Source organism: Electrona antarctica (genome assembly GCF_951216825.1).
Source record: "Electrona antarctica genome assembly, chromosome: 15".
NCBI classification, from domain to species: Eukaryota; Metazoa; Chordata; class Actinopteri; order Myctophiformes; family Myctophidae; genus Electrona; species Electrona antarctica.
Window position 1 is genome coordinate 8,305,020 of NC_136796.1, and position 22,004 is coordinate 8,327,023.

Below are 22,004 nucleotides of genomic sequence, written 5' to 3' on the forward strand. Positions count from 1 at the left end.
ATATTAAGTGACCAGTTGTTTAACATCTTTCAAATGGCTAAGCAAAAGTTAGAACATAACTATTTGCTTTTCTTTTTTCTTTATTGCTCTGTAAAGCAATACAAACTCTATTTAGGTCATCTCTATGTTATTATAGGATGGAAACGTTCAAAGAAATTCAAAGAATAAAAACGATGAAGGCAAAAGATTACCTTCAATCTTCCCCAGCCCTCATCTCTCTCCACCTGTTGGGCCAGGTCTCGCATCTCTCGAGAAGGGTCATGAGGGCCCACACTGCGTGGCCAATCTTTGACCATATGAGGACGCACCTTTTTCTGCAAAGAAAACAAACAAACAAACATGTATTAAGTCAGAGTTCTGTTTGAATCAGTCAGAACCATATGAGTGTCTCTTTCTTGTTATTCTTTACCAACTCTGACAGAGTCTCTCTAGCTCTAGCTATATGAGCAAAGCTTTTGCTACGAGTTCCACCTTCATGCAGAAAGCATACAATGCAGTTACTGTCACACTTTACAGTTAAGTATGTAGTAACAACGGAACATCATAATTCTTGGACAGGTCTATGTCGGATCAAGTCCAGCCACACTGTTTTCTACTCACCGTCACAAATATTCACAAGTAGAATACAATGAACAAAGGTGGCACATGCTGCTTATAAGTAGAATACAAATACAAAAAAGCTCACTCTGTCTCTATTCGACATATAAGTGTCAGTACACATTGAGCACTGCTGAACTTTGCATTCAATGCTTTTGCTCCATTGCATAATCAGATGTAATGCACTGTATCCTGAGCACCTCCTCATGTTTCCATCAGTATAACATATACAGTACAGAAAACATGGCACGTTTAAACCCGATTTATACTCCATCGTTCGATAGTGTTATGAGCTTTTAGAATGGCTATTTTCAGCACACAACACCATTGTATGACAAAGTACAAATTAATCATTACATAAGGTTTCCTTTGCCACCACAGGCTCACACACTTACAATGTAGTTGTAGCGGTGTTTGGCAGATGTGATGTGATACCGAGGTATCGCATCACCTCGGTGCTTGGCACCGAGGTCTCCGGAACAACAGCGGAAATAGCTGCGCTTGTTGACCTCCGGCGGGTACCGGAACTCTGTCATCATGCTCAGACCTGGAGGACAGTGACACAGAACAGTCACGTAGTGAACACAACGGAAAGTAGAAGATAACTGTGCCTTAATTGGTAGAGACTAGTGTAGACTGACAGTAAATGGGGAGAAAGAGATGGGGAGTGACACACAGAAAAGGTTGTCGGGATCGGGAGTGGAACCTGGGACACGCTGTCGGGCGGTGCCCAAATGGCCACGCTAGCCGTCTGAGGCCTTTTAGTCCTATTTTAGAAATATCTTACGCGTTTCGGCTATGCAGCCTTCATCAGAGCATGCTGCATAGCCGAAACGCGTAAGCGTTCCTTTTTGTTGTGTGCCAATAAAGAAATGGAAATGTGAGTACTTTGTCCGCCGTTTATTTAATTTTTGGATGTGCTACCTTTTTGGAATTTTTTTAATTCCTATTTTCTATTGTTTAGTCTAGTCTTAGTCAACTAATATCAAAATATTTAGTCTTTTAGTCTTAGTCAACAAAAGTAACACTGGTGGCGTGTTGCAATGTTAGCAATGTTTGCATGTTGCAAAAGAAAAATAATTAGTAAGAACATTAAGAAAACACAAAAATGAGAGTGTAAGCTGACCAATGACTGGCTCCGTTCTATCAGTGTCGTTGAGGTAGTGCCACAGGGCTGTGTTTGTAACTGCAGGGTCCATGATGTCGTCTGGAGTGACCTGGGGGTGACACCTGTCGGTTGGTGGCTGAACACTGAATGGCTTGTCCTGGACGTCAGAGATGAGTGTACTTGGCCGGGGTTGACCGTCAGATGTGGACGGAGGGGTTTGAAGGCCCTGGGGATGCGTGGGGCTGACCTGGATGCTGTTGGTCACTTGAGAAGCAGCCAGGGTGTCTGTAGCTGATTCAAGTCCATGCAAAATTTCTCCCTCAGCAACAAGGCTCAAGTCTGTCAACACACACAACATAATTGGAGTTCAAACACCTGGACTGACTGGTTACATGGGTTAGTGGAAAAAGACAAATGTCTTAGATGTTCTGAGCCGTGAAGAGGTTGTATTGAAGCTACATATCCTTTAATATGATTTATGATAAATGTCTTGTTATCTCAATGCCTGCCAATGATGAGATTTCTTACCATATTCATATTCAAGTGTACACCCAGAAATCACATGATAACGTCATTTTCCAGCTGGTTTAGGATAATGCTAAAAGATCTGCTTTCTGGTGATTTTTGACGAAAACAAGCAACAAGCAACCCATAACTATGGAATAGATTATCGCAGCAGCACAGCCTCCCTTCAAAGCGATCAGTGGGTGGATCAATGTGGAGAATAATATTCCATGATTTTTCAAAGGTTAGTGAAAACGCTCTGAATCGCTGGCAAGGGCAGCTACTGTATAGACGAAATCTGGCATTCAATGAACACAAAGTTATACAACATTAACCACATGAACGCTAGCATCCCATGACATATTCTGGGGCAAAGAGATTTAGTGGAGAAGGGGGGGGAAAGGTAACCTGACTCCGCCAGATGGGGCAGCAGAGAGTACACTGGGTTCCCCCCTCCTGCTCCCATCTGGGAACTCTCAGGCAGACTTGATGCCCGGCCACAAAACGGCCTGGTCAATCAGCAGCAGCTTCTAGCAGCTTCTAGCAGCAGCTTCTAGCTTCTAGCTGCTGCTGATTGGCCAGGCCGTTTTGTGGCCGGGCATCAAGTCTGCCTGAGAGTTCCCAGATGGGAGCAGGAGGGGGGAACCCAGTGTACTCCCTGCTGCCCCATCTGGCGGAGTCAGGTTAGGGGAAAGGGGGTCTACTAACAGAATGGCAGGACACTGACTGACCATAGGCCCTCGATTTAATTCTGATCAGACACAAGATGCTTAAACGAAGCCCCACTACCAGAGAAGACCAACTGACTGACTGATGAACAATACAATAACTTAGCAGATAGATACAAACCTTTACGTGTCACACATGGATCACGTGTGTTTGTCTCTGTTGCCATGTCACTCAAAGCCTCCGCTGTTTGACTAATACTGCTCATGTCTCCTGCTCGGACTCCTCCTTCTTCGCAAGTCTTTTGGGTCTCACGGGCCGACCTTTCCTCCACGTCGCAGAGTCTTTGCCTTTTACACTCCGCATCTGGCCTGACGGCAGTTTCACTCCTCTCCTTTTCGACATCCGTGTCGCCCACCACCCTAGGCGTTGTGTCCTCGCCAGTCGCACCCCTTTCTGTTCCGGCCACCGCATCACGCTTTCGTTTCCGGGCCGTCTCCTGACTCTCAGAACTCAGCCCTCTCCCCGTCAACTTCACAGCCACCCCCGCCGCTTGGTCTTTTTCAGTCTTTTGTCCTTCTGTACTTTGTTTCAGAGTGTCTCTGTCCACACTGGTGCCTGGATCTCCTCTACGTTCCACAGAGGAGTTCTGAGTGGGACACTTCTTCTCATCAGGTTTATGGACACTGGAATCCTTCTCAGGCACTGCTTCCTTTTCCACTGGAACGGGCTGTGGATTGAGATCCTTCACATCTGGAGGCTGTGGAGTGGCAGCATCTCCCTCAGGTTTCTTGGTCATTTCGGGACTTTCTGTAGGGACTGAGGAACAAAATGAGTTAATACAGGCAACTGACAAAATATACTCAGGGGTTAAACAAATGCATAAAAGACAAGAGTCAGGGCTTGACACTAACAGCAAGTAAATAAAACGTTCGGCCATGTGGAGTTTTCTTTCAGGTTGCCCAGCGGGCAAGTGCGTTTGAGTGGGAAGCAACCGTTTTTAGTTTGCTATAAACACAATGCAAGATGTCGACCAAATATGCAGGTCCTTTTAAGAATTAAGAGTTTTTACTGTTGCTACACTTAACTTCGATAAGTGACTAATTGACTTACCCAATTTCTGTCTCACTCGTAAAAAAGGAAAAAGCTTTCCACCCTCCATCTTCTTTTGACTGTTCAGGGCGCCGACAGCTGAAACAGACATATGTGCAGCTAAATCATTAACTGTACTTCCACCATAAATTACATTAATGTACATATTTACTCGAGACCCCAGAAAAAAAGTGTCCGTGACCCACAAATGGGTCCCGACCCAGTGTTTGGGAACCGCTGCTCTATAGCAATGGTTCTCCACCAGTAGCTAAACAGATGGTGGTGATGGATGGGCGATATCAAACCCAATCAATAAAAACCCCAAAAGTCGTCTTTTATAGTGTTTCAGCTCCAATTTTGTCTGCAAATTCTTCAATTACACTTTCACTTGTTTATCCTGTATCCTGTATGAGCTCTTTCTCCCGATTGAATCAAATTGGTATGGGGACCCGTCTCTGAATTTGTCTATAGACAAGGTGCCTCCTACCTAGTTGGAGGTCTGTGCTGTGCTGAGAACATTTTTCTTGTTAACAAATGTTTTGAAAGCAAACACCAACGCGAACGATCGGACAACTTTCTCTCCTTCTGCCCACAACCACACTCACCGTTCCTATAAGTAGCTTGTCCATGGATGGGCATGCTCAGTGTCACTTTCTGTAAGATAGAACATACAGAGATTAAGTGTATGTTGAAATGGAAACAGATTGCTGCACCTAATTCATGACATGTAGAAGAGTGTACGTTGATGTGTAGAGTGTTACCTGTATGCAACTGGGTAAGTGGATGACCGCTGCCTGCTTTGCCATGTCCAGCAACTTGTCAGGAACTCTCTTAGCTTCAGAATCCAGGGAGCCCGGGTGGGCTTTTTTCTACAACATGCATGTGCACGGGCACACAAATGAAGGAGGTTTATTTATTTATTGAATTATTTGTCACTACACTGTTCTGTGATTATTTACTATGTTTATTGTAAGTCTTAAGGGAAAATGAAAAAATAAAATAGGCTACTCTAAATACAGGGGCTTAACAGGTTTTAAAGGCCTAGTACATAGTGGAATTTACCTCTAGCTCCATTGGAGGACAATATTTCTATTGGTTGATTACTTTATTTGCACGATTATTATCAGTATAGGCGGTAGAGTCAAAGGTTATGCTAGAAGGCCCAACACAAAAGGCCCCAGTCAGGGCCTTGTTTCCATTAATACTCACCAGAAACCTTTTGACGTGTTCAAGACTGAACACGTGTGAGCAGAACTCAAGCGATTGCAGGTACCTCTCACAGAGTAAACACAAGGAGCTCCACCGTCCGTTAGATTTGAACTGAACTAGAAACTGAAGACCTGACAGGGAAAGAAGACATGTTGTAGATGTAAGAGTTGGAAACTAGCCGATTTATTTCAATCTGAAATCTGATAGCACCACACACTACAGAACAATCGGAGCGAGGCACAGCAAATATCAAACATTCTTGATGTTGATCGGGCCGATCCCGATCGCGCTTTGAGCGGCCCCGAGCAGATCGATTGAGTCGGGCACCCCCCGAGCGTCAAAAATGCCCGATTATCGGCTATTAGTCAGGGGATATAGACCTGAGGTCGATTCTAAAAAACGCCTTCTAAAGCATAACCTAAGGTTTCGGAAAATTCTTATTCAAAAATTCAAAAAAATAAATGATGTTGGTACTTGGTACATGTATAGCAATAAGACACAGAGATATCATCCGAATTCAAAGTAAAACTAGAAAAAGTGCCCTTCTGGGCACAGGTCTCCACCAGGAGGATAGGACTGTGTGAGATGTTTGGCAAAATGTTTAGGAGTAATATAGACATGTTTTTTTGTTTGTTATTTTTTTTTGCAACAATTTTCTTCATTTTGTTGAGGAAGAGCCAGATCACTCATAGCATGAGGATAGAATTCTGGATGAGCAGGACATGTGCAGCATTTTGTACAAAACGGGCCACTCCTGAAAACTTTGGAAGGCAATGTTAGCCAATCAGTGTAGAATCTGAGAAATCCAACAGACTCGTCTTGATCACATGACTACAGAGATCATGTGTACCGATTTGCGTGACATTTGGATGAAATCTGTACTAACATAAGCAATGTGTTTTGCAGAAATCGGCTTCATGGTGGCGCTATAACCGGCAGATGTGGAGGGATGCAGGGACAATGTTTTTCCATGGCCTCTAGGGAGTGCGCATACATAAGTTGTATACAGATCGATGCAGTTATAGCTAAAAACAGGAATTGGCCTGTTATAGCTCCACCGTGAGGCTGATTTGGGGAAAAAAATAGTGGCATGTCGTCCTCGGCCTAGTGGAAATGTGCGTGTATAATTTCACGGAAATTGCACAGTGTTTGTGATTTGTGGCATTTTGTTCGAAATGGACCAATCATGTGAGCTTTGGAAGGCAATCTTAGTCAATCAGGATGGAAGATGGGAAATGGTGCAGATCTGTGTTGATCACATGACTATGGAGATAGTGTATACCGAATTGTGTGATGTATGGATAAAATGTGTACGAGTAATCTACAGAAATGTGTTTAGCCTAAATCGGCCTCATGGTGGCGCTATAACAGGCCGTTGAGGAATATTTGGGGCAGAGGTTCGTCGTTGGCATCCAGGGAGTGTGTGTGCAAAGTTTGGCATGGATCGGGCCAACGGTGACGGAGATTAGCTGGTAACAGACGGACGGAAGGAAGGAAGGACGGACGCACACACACACGGACGGAGTGCAAAACATACTCTCTCCCCATGCCTTCGGCCTGGTGGAGACAACAACATATCACCAGCACCAGGTCTAAATGGGTTAATACAATCTGGGAATAAATTCCTTACCAATACATTTCTTCACCAATGTGTCTGTAAAGGTGTCTAGTAATACATCTCACAAAGATTGAAATTCAGTTTCCCTAGGAGAATCTGTGACAGATGCTGAAAGTTGGGGTATAACAACCTACTGTATATGTAGGCAAACATTTGCTTTAACTTAAGTAGCACGTGAGGGGTCAAACTAGGGCTTGTTCATGATTCTGAATCCATTGCAAACATTGGTTTTGCACGAAAAACACACCTTGGGCTAAAAACGTCCATAGCCACTTTTCCAAATGTTATGACCTCATCACAATTGTTGTGACGGATATGGCCGTTTTTAGCCCAAGGAGTGTTTCGAGGGCCACCTGTCGCTCCAAGACGCTCTGGTCGGGGCCTTGCACCACATTTTGTCGATTGAGCATGCCCGGTCGCACGGACGGTGTGCGTGATTTGAAAATACTGAGCAGAGCACGGAGCGACCGGTGCACAAAAAACAAGTTTAGCGACTGAGAATCAACATGAGCGGAGAGCAATCGTAACAACCACCCTCTGTAGCGAGGAGCGGCTTTTCCCCCCCGCTCCACTCCTCTCACATGCTCTGCTCCAAACACCACAACTATTCATGTGGATGCTCACATAATTATATATGAATTGTATAATAATAATTATAGTTATGGATGTAGTGGTACTCACCTAGCTGAGGATATTTGTGGCTGCTCTGCAGCCCATCGAGTGTGGCGATCTTTGGAGCTATGCGTACACACACAAAAACAGAAAATCTAATGTAATTATATAAAACACAAACATTATTTAGATAATGAACTGCTATATTAAAATCACTAACCCTGTAGCCAGCCACTTTGGAAGTACTGATGATCAAGCATCTCGCAGACTGTAAGAAAAAACCCAGAATCATTAGAAAATAGTGGTGTACACGTATTGGTACCAAACCATTTTGTTACAGGGCATTCATTTTGGTACAGGTGTGTTACTGTTACCATCGATTAAAACTAGTTGTTCACCAGACAAAAGCAAAAACTAAACAAAAGTAACATTTTCTTGTACCCTTACACCCCTATTGGAAACCATAAGAATGTGCCCGGGTTCGAATCCACCATGGTGCGCCCGGCTTTCTCGAGCGCCTATGCAAAGACAATTGGCTTGTGTTTTGGGGAGAGAAGCCGGGCGGGTAGAGGGATATTGGTCATCGCACATACTCCTACAGGCTGGGGCGGAACCAGTCAGTAAGAACGTTTCGGTGGGTCTTTTAGCCTAGACTGCCTAAGTATAAAGTTACCTTTGAACAGCCACTGCATCGACCGCTGAGTTGCTTGTCATGAAAATCCGCTTTAAATGGTGTAATCGCTTGTTGTGGTGTTGAAAAATATTCCAATTCCCATAACCCTTTGCACGCCGGCGCGACAGACCTTTTTGCGATGACGTCATCAAAACGCGTCTCATATCCCATTCTGTCCGGTGGATTGCCCGTATGACTTAAAACTGATTGAAAACGTGGATTAAACAATGAAAACATAACTCGGGCAACTCGCGAATCGCAGGGAAAGTGTTCTACAATTAATTAACTCAGGCAACTGCCGCTGCAGTTCGTCGGAGCGACCTGTCTCCAACGGGAGGAGGAAGTCAAGTGGAAGTGCTGAGGTACGCTGCGTCGCTGCCACTCAAGTGACTAGTGGCCAATCACAGCACAGTCTTTTCCGGGATCTTCCATTTACATTGCCAAAGCAAGTGCCGCTGGGAAATAGGGAGTCACGCCTCCGATTGCCCTACCGAACATCCCCTTCCGTTCTTCCGCTTTGCTTCCACTATGCTTCGCAAGGAATCTCGGGAAAGCTTGCCTCCCGTTGCCTCATAGAGTATATAAAAGGATAGAGACTGAACTGGCGCGAAGCTCCGCCCCCCCAGCTATTCATGTCAGTGGAAGTTGCTCAGTGGCGTTTTGAAGCACCCGGAAGACTGCCGGAAGTACCGTCTCAGAACGTCTACTTCCGCATTTGACCACCAAATTTTGGTGGTCAAATGCGGAAGTGCAACCGAGCGCTCAATGTTAAAGCCCAGCTGCACGGGGTTTCCCGGTCATGAATCCACGGGTCCGCCTGTAGTCCCTCCTCCTACCACTAGGGCCCAGAGCTTCAACGTTGAATAGCCTCACTGGCCCCTTGCGTTGCCTCCATGTTGCCTTCCCTCAAGATACAGATGCCCCAGAGCCGGAAGAGGCGTCTACCTTTATAATTTATGTCTATGGGGAGTAACATCACGGAGTAACATCACCTCCCGGTGAGGGCTCCGTAGGGAGTAGGCTACAACAACAACAACAGTGACAACACAAATATGTGTGTGTTGAGGAATTAATTGCCATAACGACTAAATTTGTGGAGAAAAAAATAATTGGCCATTCAAAATGAAAAAAAAAAGGAGAAGAAAAAAATAAACAATTGGATAAAGTAGGAAGTGCGTTGAGGTGGGCCAATATGTTTGATTGGCCAGTACTCACCATGCTGATAGCTTTTGCCGAGCATTTTAAAAACCCTGCATGGAAGGTCAATTATCTGAAAAACATGTAACATATCCAGGTTTATTGCAATAAAGTGGTGTAAAGTAACTAGTAAGTACATTAAATCAAGCATTGTACTTTAGTAAAATATTGAGGTATTTCTTACTTTACTGGATTATTTCCATGTTTCCGCACTTTTACTTCTACTCCACTAGATCTCAGAGGCAAATATTGTACTTTTATTACACTACAATTATTTGAAAACTTGAGTTACTAGTTACTTTGTAGATTTGTATTATTATTACGAAACATACATTAACCACTTCAGCCCTATATACATTTCGGCCATTTGAAAATAGCCAATCTACAATCTGTGAGTCTTGTCGATCTGATATTTTCAAAAGATTTTAAGTCATTTTATACATTCTGCATAATGAGCACTTTCTACTTTTCTAATTTTGAATTATGGACTTTTACTTGTAACAGAGTATATGTACATTACAGTACACAAAAAAGTCCACCGCGAAAGGGCCTTTCTGTGCGGAGTTTGCATGTGTTCTCAGTGTCCCCTAGGGCAGGTACCCTCACAAAAAACATGCAGTAATCCTGGTCTCTAAACTGCCTCCCCCTGGCCAGCCGGGGCGCCTGATGGAGGGGAAAGGAACTGGTTGGAATAACGTGTTCCTTCCACGCGCTACGTCCAACCAGGGAAACTCCTCCCTGTCAGGTGTAAAGGAGCAACTTGGACACTCAGGCATGAAGGAAGCACGAGTTCAAGTCCGTTGCTCTCCCCATGTCCCCCATATATGGGGACTAGGTTGGCAGAGGGTGTGTAGAGCCCAGGATCACATTAGATGATTGACACAGGGATGAAAAATGGGTTACAAAATTGTGGGATAAAAATGATATATAAAAAAAGGTCCAATGCGCTTTGTTTGCTATTTCACCTGGAGCACCATGTGTCCAGGTCCTTGAGCGTTCTCCTCCTCCCAGGCCGATGATGCCAGGACCTCCTTATGCTCCGTATCCATCCAGGCAAATGGTAACTGTGTAGGATTCTGGTGCATCTATAGCACACATCCAAACAAAGAGAGTACAAACAGAAAGCTTTAGTCGCCTCTGGTGGAGGCTTAGGCGCCGTAATAAGCCCTCCGTCTTTTCTGTAGCCGTCGCTGCTCAGACGTGGTAGGTTGGTCATTAACACTCGAATTGCCCTGGGTTATTTAATCCATTAAATTATAGCACCCAATCGATTTATAGCAACGGAGCACTTTTACCGACGGACCGGATGTTATGCCGGATGTGGCTGTAGCAGCTAAATGTAGCCAAAACACTCTCGATGCAATCGACAACAACGGGAGGCGACTAGCGACTGGACAGCGGAGGGCCATCTAACACAGGATCTTTTCTTAGAATTGGACGGGATGATTTAGATCGCGTTTTAAGATTTTCGTTGTCGTCGGCTAAACATAGGACCATCGGGACCATTGACAATTCCAGACCGGCAAAAGTTTAAACTCAAATAAGTGATGATGTGGTCTCTTTGCCACCTAGGTAACCAAATCAAAACGTACTAGGCCACAAAGAATTTACAAAACCGAATAACTCACCAGAGTCTGTTTGATGTGTTGATCACTTCCCAGATGGGCTCTTAATTGGGAGGCAGGTATCAACCGCTGGCAAACCCGGCACACGCAAAAAGCTTCAACCTTAGCTCTGGTGCTGACACACATCACAATATGAAGTAGACCTGCTGACACACATCACAATATGAAGTAGACCTGCTGACACACATCACAATATGAAGTAGACCTGCTGACACACATCACAATATGAAGTAGACCTTGCCAAAAGAAAATGCTCCATTCATTATTATCCCATTTTGACCTGAGATCAGATTCTAAAAATGTCTTCTAAATCCTGACAGTTTTCTGTCAGTCGGTCTTCGATTTTTCAAAAAAAGCAGACCTACAAGCTAAAGCATAACATAATGCTAACACCAAAAGGGACAAGAGTCAAGTGGGATAAAGGAGTGGTTCTCAACCTTTTCAGGCTGCGACCCCCAAAAAGAATCATATTTGGCTTGGGGGCCCGCCAAGTTATATTGAGATGACAAATAATGCAGTCCAACTCACCGATGACTGGATCAGCGCGCTGTTCATTCTTGATGTAGTTGATGAATGCAGTGAAGACAGGAATGCTGAACACTAAGATGATAGCAAGCTTCAGTTAGAGTATGCATACTTGCAGGTTTTATAAAAATGTGTTTTATGTTATTTTTCATGTTCATTCAAACTCTGTGTTCTGAGGTTGCAGTTGGTTGAGGCGCTTTTGAGTGAAGGCATTTTGCCTCATTGTAGAAAAAGCTTCACTATGTGCCTTCATTCAATGTTCTTATGGCAAAAGGAGTAGCCGCAGCATGAAGCTGTTTTCATTAACTAACACTGGAAAGCCTGTTTTCTATTGTGCTCAGATCCGATCTATATCCCGCCTACTACATCCGGTCATTTCCCCACGCAAGCACGCACGCACTCTGATAGCACGTGATGGCATGTAGAACAAGTAGAATAATAATAAACCATACCTAGTCCTTGCTCCACTTCATCTCCTGTGATTGTAGAACAGAGGGTTAAGAAGATGCATTAATGCCACATACTTTACATGTTATGTGGTTAACATCAGACAAGAGCACAGTGGCGTGCACAGATAGACACTAGGGGGTGCTAGAGCACCCCCTGCCCTTTTGGCAATGTGCCCTTTTGAAGAAAACCCCCCCCCCCCAAAAAAAACATTTTTTTCTCTTTTTTTTTGATTTTTCAAAAATAGCAGACCTACAAGCTCATAGCACGCCACTCGGTGGCGCGCTATGAGCTTGTAGATCTGCTATTTTTCAATAGCTAAAGCATAACATAATGCTAACACCAAAAGGGGTTCCCGCCCAAAATGGATTAAGGAAACCGGCCGGTTCCACGCGCTGCACAAGGTGCCCTTTTTTAACTTGAGCACCTGCCCCTCTAAATGTCTGTGCACGCCACTGCAAGAGTATAATACTGTAGTAGTACCTTCTGTGCCAAAGATTGTCTTCATTCTCTGTGGACAGACAGACAGACAGACCTTTTATGGGGACACAGCTAGTAACTTCTGAGCCAAGTCAATTCATTACTTGTGAATAATATTATAAAATATGAAAATATGGCTCACCATCTTGTGACGATTTCCTTTCACGTGAACATCATATTGCGATTGCGTCTTACATTTCACATCGCAGTCCTGAATGATACAGTCAAACATAAATTCATCATCTGTAGTCCACCGGAGAATCTTCCATTGTACTTTATAGCTGTGGTTCCCAAAGTGGGGTCCGGGGACCCCCAGGGGTCCTTGAGGGAGTTCCAGGGGGTCCCTAGCCTGGGTTCCAGCCTGAATCGCTGCGTTCCATGATTCTGAATTGTTCAGATAGTTTGGAACCCAATGGACCCTTATGGGTCTGTAACTCTGAGAGTGTACAAATGGAACCAAATGGATTTGGTCCATTAACATTGGTTTTACAATATAAATTGGGGTCCCAGAGATAGAAATGCCATTGAATAGACTAATATGCAAATAGACGAATAGACTGTAGACTAATATGCATGTCAAACTGGGGATCCTTGTAATTAAACAGGTCGAGAATGACTGCTAGTGCCGTAAAACTCTCCCTGGCATATCTTTTCAAATGGGGGTCCGTGGGCTAATTAGTGCCAATTAGGGTCCTTGACATGAAAATGTTTGGGAACCACTGGTTTATAAAATTATAGAAAGAGGCAAGCAAGCACAGTGTGGTGATGATGTCAATATTATGGTGGTGAGAACACGATTCATGTTTACCTGGCAGCACAGAACGCAAGACGTGACGCTCAAAGCGTGATGCTTTGCTGTGATAAAACGAAATGCAAAGAAAGGAAGACAAATGATTATGCAAATGGTAACACAGGACAAATTAAAAGTGATGTCCCACACACACACACACACACACACACACACACACACACACACACACACACACACACACACACACACACACACACACACACACACACACACACACACACACACACACACACACACACACACACACACACACACACACACACACACACACACACACACACACACACACACACACACACACACACACACACACACTCTAGTCGGAGGCTCTGTAGTGGTGTGAGCTGTCATTTCACCACCAGGGGGTTCAGCAGTAGCTTTAAACGATTAGGAAAACAAATCAGAATTGACATTAAACATAAAAGTGGCGAGCATTTGCTTGTGCCATCGTTCCAGACCTCATTCATTTGTTCCATAGAGATTTCTAAAAAATATGTATATCAATTCATTTAATTGATATTATATCATCCATCTATCCAACTATATATCTAGTACTCTATCTACTCCATCCATCCATCCATGTCATGACCATCTTCTTCCTCTCATTCGGGCCATCATCACCATCATCCTCATCTTTCTCACTACAAGGTTTTACAACTTTCAAGGGCTGTGGGTTGAAATCCACTCTCACCTGTTGAGTGCGGACAATGCCTTGCCTTATGTCCTTTCTGACTGCATGTCCAGCAGACCTTTGGTCGCTTGGTGTCTGTGAAGGACAAACAAATCAGAGGTTATCATTTCTAATATCATATGTAAAGTTATTTCAATTAATGAAAGGTGGGAGGCCTGCATACGTAGGTTCAAATCCAGGACATGGTATGGATTACAGCTTTAAATACAGTGGAGGAAATAATAAATAATGTATCCGTTATTAAAAATGTACTTGAGTAAATGTACAAAGGTATTGGTATCAAAATATACTTAAAGTACCAAAAACAGAAAGTACTTATCATGCAGAATGTCCCAGTTTTCAAAATGTATAAACTTTTGAAAATAGCGCACGCACGCACGCGCGCGCGCGCGCGCGCGCGCACACGCACACGCACGCACGCACGCACACACACACACACACACACACACACACACACACACACACACACACACACACACACACACACACACACACACACACACACACACACACACACACACACACACACACACACACACACACACACACACACACACACACACACACACACACACACACACCTTCCAGCTTGGAGACTGTAGTTGGAGGCTCTGTAATGGAGGGATGCTGTGCTGTCATTGCACCACCAGGCGGCTCAACAGCTGCAGTAACTTTAAAATGATGAAAGGAAAACTAATCAATTATTATTATTGTCTCCACCAGGCCGAAGGCATGGGGAGAGAGTATGTTTTGCACTCCGTCCGTGTGTGTGTGTGTCCGTGTGTCCGTGTGTCCTTCCGTCCGTCCGTTACCAGCTAATCTCCGGCACCGTTAACCCGGTCGATGCCAAACTTTGCACACACACTCCCTGGATGCCAACGATGAACCTCTGCCCCGCATTTTTCAGAACGGCCTGTTATAGCGCCACCATGAGGCAGCTTTTCACATTGTTTACCTAAAACTGCACCGATCTGCGTGAAATGTTGCATGCACACTCCCTAGAGGCCAAGGACAAACCTTTGACCTGCATTTTCCACATCTGCCTTTTATAGCGCCACCAGGAGGCCGAATTTTGTAAAACACATTTTTGGATATTACTCCTCCAGATTCTGTCCAAAAATCTCAACAATCGTTACACAGTATCTCTATGGTCATGTGCTCAAGTCTGATCTGTCCGATATTTCATATTCCATCCTAATTGGCTATAATTGGCTTTCACAGTTTGCAAGATTGCCCCGTTTTGAACAAAAGCCTCAAATCATGAACGCAGCATGCAATTTACGTCAAATCTTTCACACATTTTCTTACTAGGCTGAGGAATATATCCCACCCTTTTCACATTGGCCTGTTATAGCGCCACCAACAGGTTGATTTTTGCAAAACACATTTTTGGAACAAAATGCCTCAAATCATCCAATTGCCATCAAAGGCAAACATATTACTTATTTATATTACTCCTAAACATTTTGCCAAACATCTCACACAGTCCTATCCTCCTGGTGGAGACCTGTGCCCAGAAGGGCACTTTTTCTAGTTAACTAATACTAATTTACCACCGAGATCGCCTTCTGATCCAAACGCCCACAGCGCCTGTTATGGTATCTTAATGTAGTACACCGTGATCAGAATGACATATATGATTATTGTATCTACATTGTAACTGTAATCTACATTGTATGAACTCATACTGTATCCATGTGTTCAGGCTGTATACTTGTACATCTCACAGGCCTTGCTTGACCTCTTACAATTACCACTGTAATCATATTTTCCTGTGTACGTAAATGGTAAATGGTGCATTTATATAGCGCCTTTATCCAAGGCGCTTTACAGAGATTGTGCATTACATTCACCCATTCACACACACACATTCATACACCGATGGCAGCGGAAACCATGCAAGGCACCAACTAGCACATCGGGAGCAATTCGGGGTTCAGTGTCTTGCTCAAGGACACTTCGACAGTAACTCTGGGGGAGCCCGGGTTCGAACTGGCAACCTTACGGTTACCATCCAGGCACTCTACCCCTGATCCACCGCCGCACATGACTGGCTGCATGACTCATTGACTCCAGTTCATGACTCCAGTTTACTATGTACTGATATGGTGACGTGGTTGAGAAAGAAACCACGGGATGGGAAAGGCATCCTATTTGGTACGGTAGAGTAGACAAGGTGTCTGTTAAGTCTGGTAAACAACTTAGTTGGCAAAGGACAATGTTTGCCACATCGCTGTTCTAGAAGGTACTGATTATGTAACCACGGAGCAATAAAAGTCAGGGAGGAGGATGAGTCGCGACTCGCTATATAACGGCTGTCTAACTCCGCGGGAACACATAACAGCATTGTATGGCTACCATGTATTCACTCATATGTACTTGATTTCAATAAACACAACTGCTTGAGACCAAACCACGTCTACAGCTCTGGATAACGGTCAAATCCTGAATATATTGGACCGGCTCCCTGGGCGCATTCCTGGGGATCTGGATGTTCCGGGGACCCCCCGGGAAACCCCCACACGGTAACGCTGTCATTTCTCAGAAGATGTTTTCCAAACATAATCAAAGTACAGTACAGAGCACAGTCAGCCTGGGTTCGACTGATTCACTGCGTTCCGCGGATCTGAAAATGTCACTGCGCTACTCAGTCTGGAGAGTCTCTTATTCTCCACAGGTAGGCGGGACATATGAAGGTTGAAATGGAGCAGAGGCTTCCGATTGGTCTGTGGTGCTGGATGAGGAAAAACACCAATTTGGCGTTGTATCAATGCGCACTGCGCAGCTACTGCTGTTGTCCTGCAACGTCCCCTTATCATTCACTAAACTCACCCCACACAGCTACTGCCGTTGTCCTGCAACGTCCCCTTATCATTCACTAAACTCACCCCACACAGCTACTGCTGTTGTCCTGCAACATCCCCTTATCATTCACTAAACTCACCCCACACAGCTACTGCTGTTGTCCTGCAACGTCCCCTTATCATTCACTAAACTCACCCCACAGCTACTGCTGTTGTCCTGCAACGTCCCCTTATCATTCACTAAACTCACCCCACACAGCTACTGCTGTTGTCCTGCAACGTCCCCTTATCATTCACTAAACTCACCCCACACAGCTACTGCTGTTGTCCTGCAACGTCCCCTTATCATTCACTAAACTCAACCCACACAGCTACTGCTGTTGTCCTGCAACGTCCCCTTATCATTCACTAAACTCACCCCACACAGCTACTGCTGTTGTCCTGCAACGTCCCCTTATCATTCACTAAACTCAACCCACACAGCTACTGCTGTTGTCCTGCAACGTCCCCTTATCATTCACTAAACTCACCCCACACAGCTACTGCTGTTGTCCTGCAACATCCCCTTATCATTCACTAAACTCACCCCACACAGCTACTGCTGTTGTCCTGCAACATCCCCTTATCATTCACTAAACTCACCCCACACAGCTACTGCTGTTGTCCTGCAACATCCCCTTATCATTCACTAAACTCACCCCACACAGCTACTGCTGTTGTCCTGCAACGTCCCCTTATCATTCACTAAACTCACCCCACACAGCTACTGCTGTTGTCCTGCAACGTCCCCTTATCATTCACTAAACTCACCCCACACAGCCGTAATTTTTTTGTACTACTGAATCTGACAGTGGATTACTGAATAGTTTACTTTTTACCGTAAACTGTGTTCTGTATGCACTCGTAACGCGGTGCAATGAAGAAAAAGACGAAAAAAAAATAAAAAAATACATTCCACTGTCTATGGGAATGCAGTTTTTAGAATCGTTTAGAATCTGATTCTTCTTTTTGGAACAAAACAATTTCACTGATTTGCCCCAGACGGCAACAGTGAGGAGTATGATAACCTGTCTGGGGTAATACAAGGAGACACCCTAGCCCCCGTCCTCTTTGTCATAGTCCTGGACTACGCGCTCAGGAAGGCCATCAGTGGACGAGAGCAGGATCTTGGCCTCACTCTTACACCAAGGAGGTCAAGAAGACACCCTGCAGTAGTCATGACAGAACTAGACTACTTGGATGACATCAGCCTGCTCTCCAAACCACATGGAGCAAGCACAGGAGCTCTTGAGCAGAGTGGAGCATATTACATATCGCTTTTTCACTTCCTGACTCGCAGTTTCTGGCAAAAACGGCTTTCAAACTAAGACACTCGTTGAAGTGAACGGGTGGCAATCCGTGAGTTCCTTTTCAGCCACTAGATGGCAATGTTGGCGGTAAATGAGTTATTAAGGCTGTCCTTGTCCCTTGCCCATATTATACTGAATACTGAATGTACAGTAGATCCCTGACATAATCGTCAGAATATGCCTTCACAGTACATGGGCATATCAGTCGATCGGTGGTTCTGGACAACCACTTAACCGACCGACTTGATGCCGGGCACAGGGCACTCTCTCTGGTCTTCAGCGACACACATGGGCGAGTTTGAAGTTCATGAAAAACCAGACAGAGTACAGCATAGTCCGGACCAGGTTAACAGCCAGGTTTAACTAATCCTGATGTCTTTACTGTTCATTGTATCATGTCAATCTGAAAAAAACAATGTTTTTTTTCCCCACACACTAATTCAATTATGCGTTTATGTTGCCTTATTTTTATTAGTCTGCAATAAAACATCATATACTGTAGGTACACATTGCCATTAACAATCTTCCACACCATTCTCCTCCTACCTAACCGACCGGACCTACAAGGTTTCTCGGAAAGGTTTGCTTTCATCCCCCAGAACACTCCTAACTGGGGTCCCACAGGGATCTGTACTTGGTCACCACCTTTTCTCCCTGTACACTAAATTCCTTGGCACTGTCATCTCGGCTCACAATCTATCTTATGAAATGAAATGAAATGAAATGAAATCTATATTTACCCAGGGTATCTGGGCTAAGCTCAAGAACTTGTTTCCAGCCAGGCCCTGCTCATAGAACACATTTCATCGTAGTGGTTGATGCCTTGTTCAAGGGCATTTCAGCGGTGGTAATTTTAACGTGTCGGACGGCTGATTCGAACTGGGAACCTTCCGGTATCTAGACCGCGCCGCTATCCGTTCGGCCACCGCTGCCACTGTTATCACTGTTATGCGGATGACACTCAACTGATTCCAACCCATGTCTGCCTCTCTCCATCTGTGTGTGTGTGTGCGTGCGTGCATGCGTGCGTGCGTGCGTGTGTTTCAATTACAATACACAGGGTTGTTAAAAACCCATTAGAGAGCAACAGACAGGGTGCAGACTGTGTGTTCAGGGTCCTGCCCCCTCCCAACAGACAGGGTGCAGACTGTGTGTGTTCAGGGTCCTGCCCCCTCCCAACAGACAGGGTGCAGACTGTGTGTTCAGGGTCCTGCCCCCTCCCAACAGACAGGGTGCAGACTGTGTGTGTTCAGGGTCCTGCCCCCTCCCAACAGACAGGGTGCAGACTGTGTGTGTTCAGGGTCCTGCCCCCTCCCAACAGACAGGGTGCAGACTGTGTGTTCAGGGTCCTGCCCCCTCCCAACAGACAGGGTGCAGACTGTGTGTTCAGGGTCCTGCCCCCTCCCAACAGACAGGGTGCAGACTGTGTGTTCAGGGTCCTGCCCCCTCCCAACAGACAGGGTGCAGACTGTGTGTTCAGGGTCCTGCCCCCTCCCAACAGACAGGGTGCAGACTGTGTGTTCAGGGTCCTGCCCCCTCCCAACAGACAGGGTGCAGACTGTGTGTTCAGGGTCCTGCCCCCTCCCAACAGACAGGGTGCAGACTGTGTGTTCAGGGTCCTGCCCCCTCCCAACAGACAGGGTGCAGACTGTGTGTTCAGGGTCCTGCCCCCTCCCAACCCTTTCTCTGTTCCACTCTGTGTGTTCAGGGTCCTGCCCCCTCCCAACCCTTTCTCTGTTCCACTCTGTGTGTTCAGGGTCCTGCCCCCTCCCAACCCTTTCTCTGTTCAGGGTCCTGCCCCCTCCCAACCCTTTCTCTGTTCAGGGTCCTGCCCCCTCCCAACCCTTTCTCTGTTCCACTCTGTGTGTTCAGGGTCCCCTCCCAACCCTTTCTCTGTTCCACTCTGTGTGTTCAGGGTCCTGCCCCCTCCCAACCCTTTCTCTGTTCAGGGTCCTGCCCCCTCCCAACCCTTTCTCTGTTCCACTCTGTGTGTTCAGGGCCCCCTCCCAACCCTTTCTCTGTTCCACTCTGTGTGTTCAGGGTCCTGCCCCCTCCCAACCCTTTCTCTGTTCCACTCTGTGTGTTCAGGGTCCCCTCCCAACCCTTTCTCTGTTCCACTCTGTGTGTTCAGGGTCCTGCCCCCTCCCAACCCTTTCTCTGTTCCACTCTGTGTGTTCAGGGTCCTGCCCCCTCCCAACCCTTTCTCTGTTCCACTCTGTGTCTGTTCAGGGTCCTGCCCCCTCCCAACCCTTTCTCTGTTCCACTCTGTCCACAAGAAACCTCATATCTCAAGTTTCAAAGCTTTGGTTTACCTTATTTGATTCCAAATGCAACATTAATTACATATTTGTTTCTGGCACTGCCAACAGATATACAGAAGGGGGCGATAATGCAACTATTAAGGATGCTAACTGCCATAATACCCCACGAAGAAGAAGGATCAGTACATCTATGCTCCACTGCATGGTCTACTGAGGAAAAACATGCACGTTGTGCATTCAGCCAGGCTGTATGATCCTGGCTCGACAAATCTGCCCCTTCTCAGCCTCACTTGGCTTTAGTGGGACGGAATAAACCAGTCTGTACGGACTAGGCTTCAACAAGCCTGGTTTCGGCTTAAATCCTGGCTTACTTAATTCTGTTTTCGTGAAATAGGCCTTGGTGGTTACGCTGCTTTGGATTAACTTGTACATATTACCATATCAGGCTGAGTGAGACAACACTCATTCAATTGTATTCCAGCAACATTTGGGGCATGAGGTTAGGATGTACACTCAGACAGTAACCTGAGAGTCATTGTGCTTTTGCATTTTAAATTGGTCTATTCTTCTCAAGATCAGATATGAACATGAAATAGACATTTCTCTTCACTTCACTTTTTCCCTGCTGGTGTAAAACGTTATGAACGAATGTGCTTATGCAGTACAGTGCACTGAACATCTGTCGGTCTGGCCTGGACACGGAGACAAGTCCAAAACTGGCGGTCCAGGGGAGAGAGTGCTACAGCACGGCTCTTAATCTCACCCATAATTATTATGATACACGTAATGATGCGTAGTGAGCTACTTCAGTGAAAATACAAAAAAGTTAAAGCCCCTTCCAGAGTGGAAATCTTTGTAAACAGGCAATACGGGGGAAATCGCAAAACATGTGACGTCATGGCTCACGTCGGCTCACTATTATGTCAGTGTATACAAACACAGTTGTGATAGGAAGTAGAACGGGGAGTGGTTCTACACATGCGTTGTGACTGGTCTATCGGACAGCGCGTCTCACCACCACCATCCCACCTGGCTTGCACACTACAGCGTTTTCAATCACTGTTGCGTCTCCGCATGAACGCAGGATAAAAAGTGATAACGCAACGGCACTTTGTCGTTTTCTGCTCTAATTGGTACCGTGTAAACATGGCCCGAGTCTCGCCAGGTGACTTGTGCCTCGTTTCCTCTGAACTCTGCGTGATGTCCGCAATTCCGTTTAGTCCATTCATTCCTATGGGAACCTCCGTGATCTCCGATGTGTGCAAATTAAAGTCCCTCCACTAGCAAATAACTGCATTTTTTTGGTTTCAATTCTCTTCAGATCCTGTATTTAGTTATCTTCTTTTACGTGCCTTCTGCTGTTTGCATCACGATTCAAATTGCGATTTATTGCGCAATTAATTTAGATTCTCACCAGTTTGAATAGATTTTAATCGATTTACAATATATCGTTACATGCCTATTGAACGATGTGAGACCATGTGAAATTGTGAATGCAAACGTTTTGTGTAAGATTCGATATAGTGGTTGGGTTGACCAGAGCACAACTTCACCTAAAGCTTACCCAATCAAATCTTGATGTTTTTGTAACTGGATTTGGCCAATCAAATCCACCCACCATCCACACATAACCCAATAGAAATAGAGGGTATATCCACATATTCATCATCTATATCCACTTGGTCAGATTCTCCGCCACCATGGACTCCAGTTCCACTGCTAAGCCGATGACACA

The 22,004-nt window shown here is 45.3% G+C and overlaps 1 protein-coding gene across 3 annotated transcripts in view; it reads right to left on the reverse strand.

The window, feature by feature from the left end:
- The window catches only part of LOC306939055 (uncharacterized protein), a 67,733-nt gene that overhangs the window by 15,192 nt on the left and 30,537 nt on the right, over positions 1 to 22,004 (reverse strand). The window contains exons 17-36 of one of the 3 annotated variants that reach the window (XM_079523519.1): positions 14,437 to 14,526; positions 13,856 to 13,930; positions 13,162 to 13,208; positions 12,496 to 12,564; positions 12,357 to 12,384; positions 11,879 to 11,902; positions 11,430 to 11,501; positions 10,905 to 11,044; positions 10,242 to 10,361; positions 9,295 to 9,349; positions 7,627 to 7,674; positions 7,476 to 7,532; positions 5,177 to 5,307; positions 4,729 to 4,836; positions 4,573 to 4,621; positions 3,989 to 4,066; positions 3,059 to 3,694; positions 1,724 to 2,044; positions 993 to 1,144; positions 192 to 314 (exon numbers count right to left, since the gene is read on the reverse strand). In XM_079523519.1, coding sequence (XP_079379645.1) covers positions 192 to 314; positions 993 to 1,144; positions 1,724 to 2,044; positions 3,059 to 3,694; positions 3,989 to 4,066; positions 4,573 to 4,621; positions 4,729 to 4,836; positions 5,177 to 5,307; positions 7,476 to 7,532; positions 7,627 to 7,674; positions 9,295 to 9,349; positions 10,242 to 10,361; positions 10,905 to 11,044; positions 11,430 to 11,501; positions 11,879 to 11,902; positions 12,357 to 12,384; positions 12,496 to 12,564; positions 13,162 to 13,208; positions 13,856 to 13,930; positions 14,437 to 14,526 — 2,423 coding nt within the window. Of the gene's footprint in view, positions 1 to 191; positions 315 to 992; positions 1,145 to 1,723; positions 2,045 to 3,058; positions 3,695 to 3,988; positions 4,067 to 4,572; positions 4,622 to 4,728; positions 4,837 to 5,176; positions 5,308 to 7,475; positions 7,533 to 7,626; positions 7,675 to 9,294; positions 9,350 to 10,241; positions 10,362 to 10,904; positions 11,045 to 11,429; positions 11,502 to 11,878; positions 11,903 to 12,356; positions 12,409 to 12,495; positions 12,565 to 13,161; positions 13,209 to 13,855; positions 13,931 to 14,436; positions 14,527 to 22,004 lie in introns of all 3 variants that reach the window. The other 2 variants (XM_079523518.1, XM_079523520.1) reach the window with 2 other exon arrangements.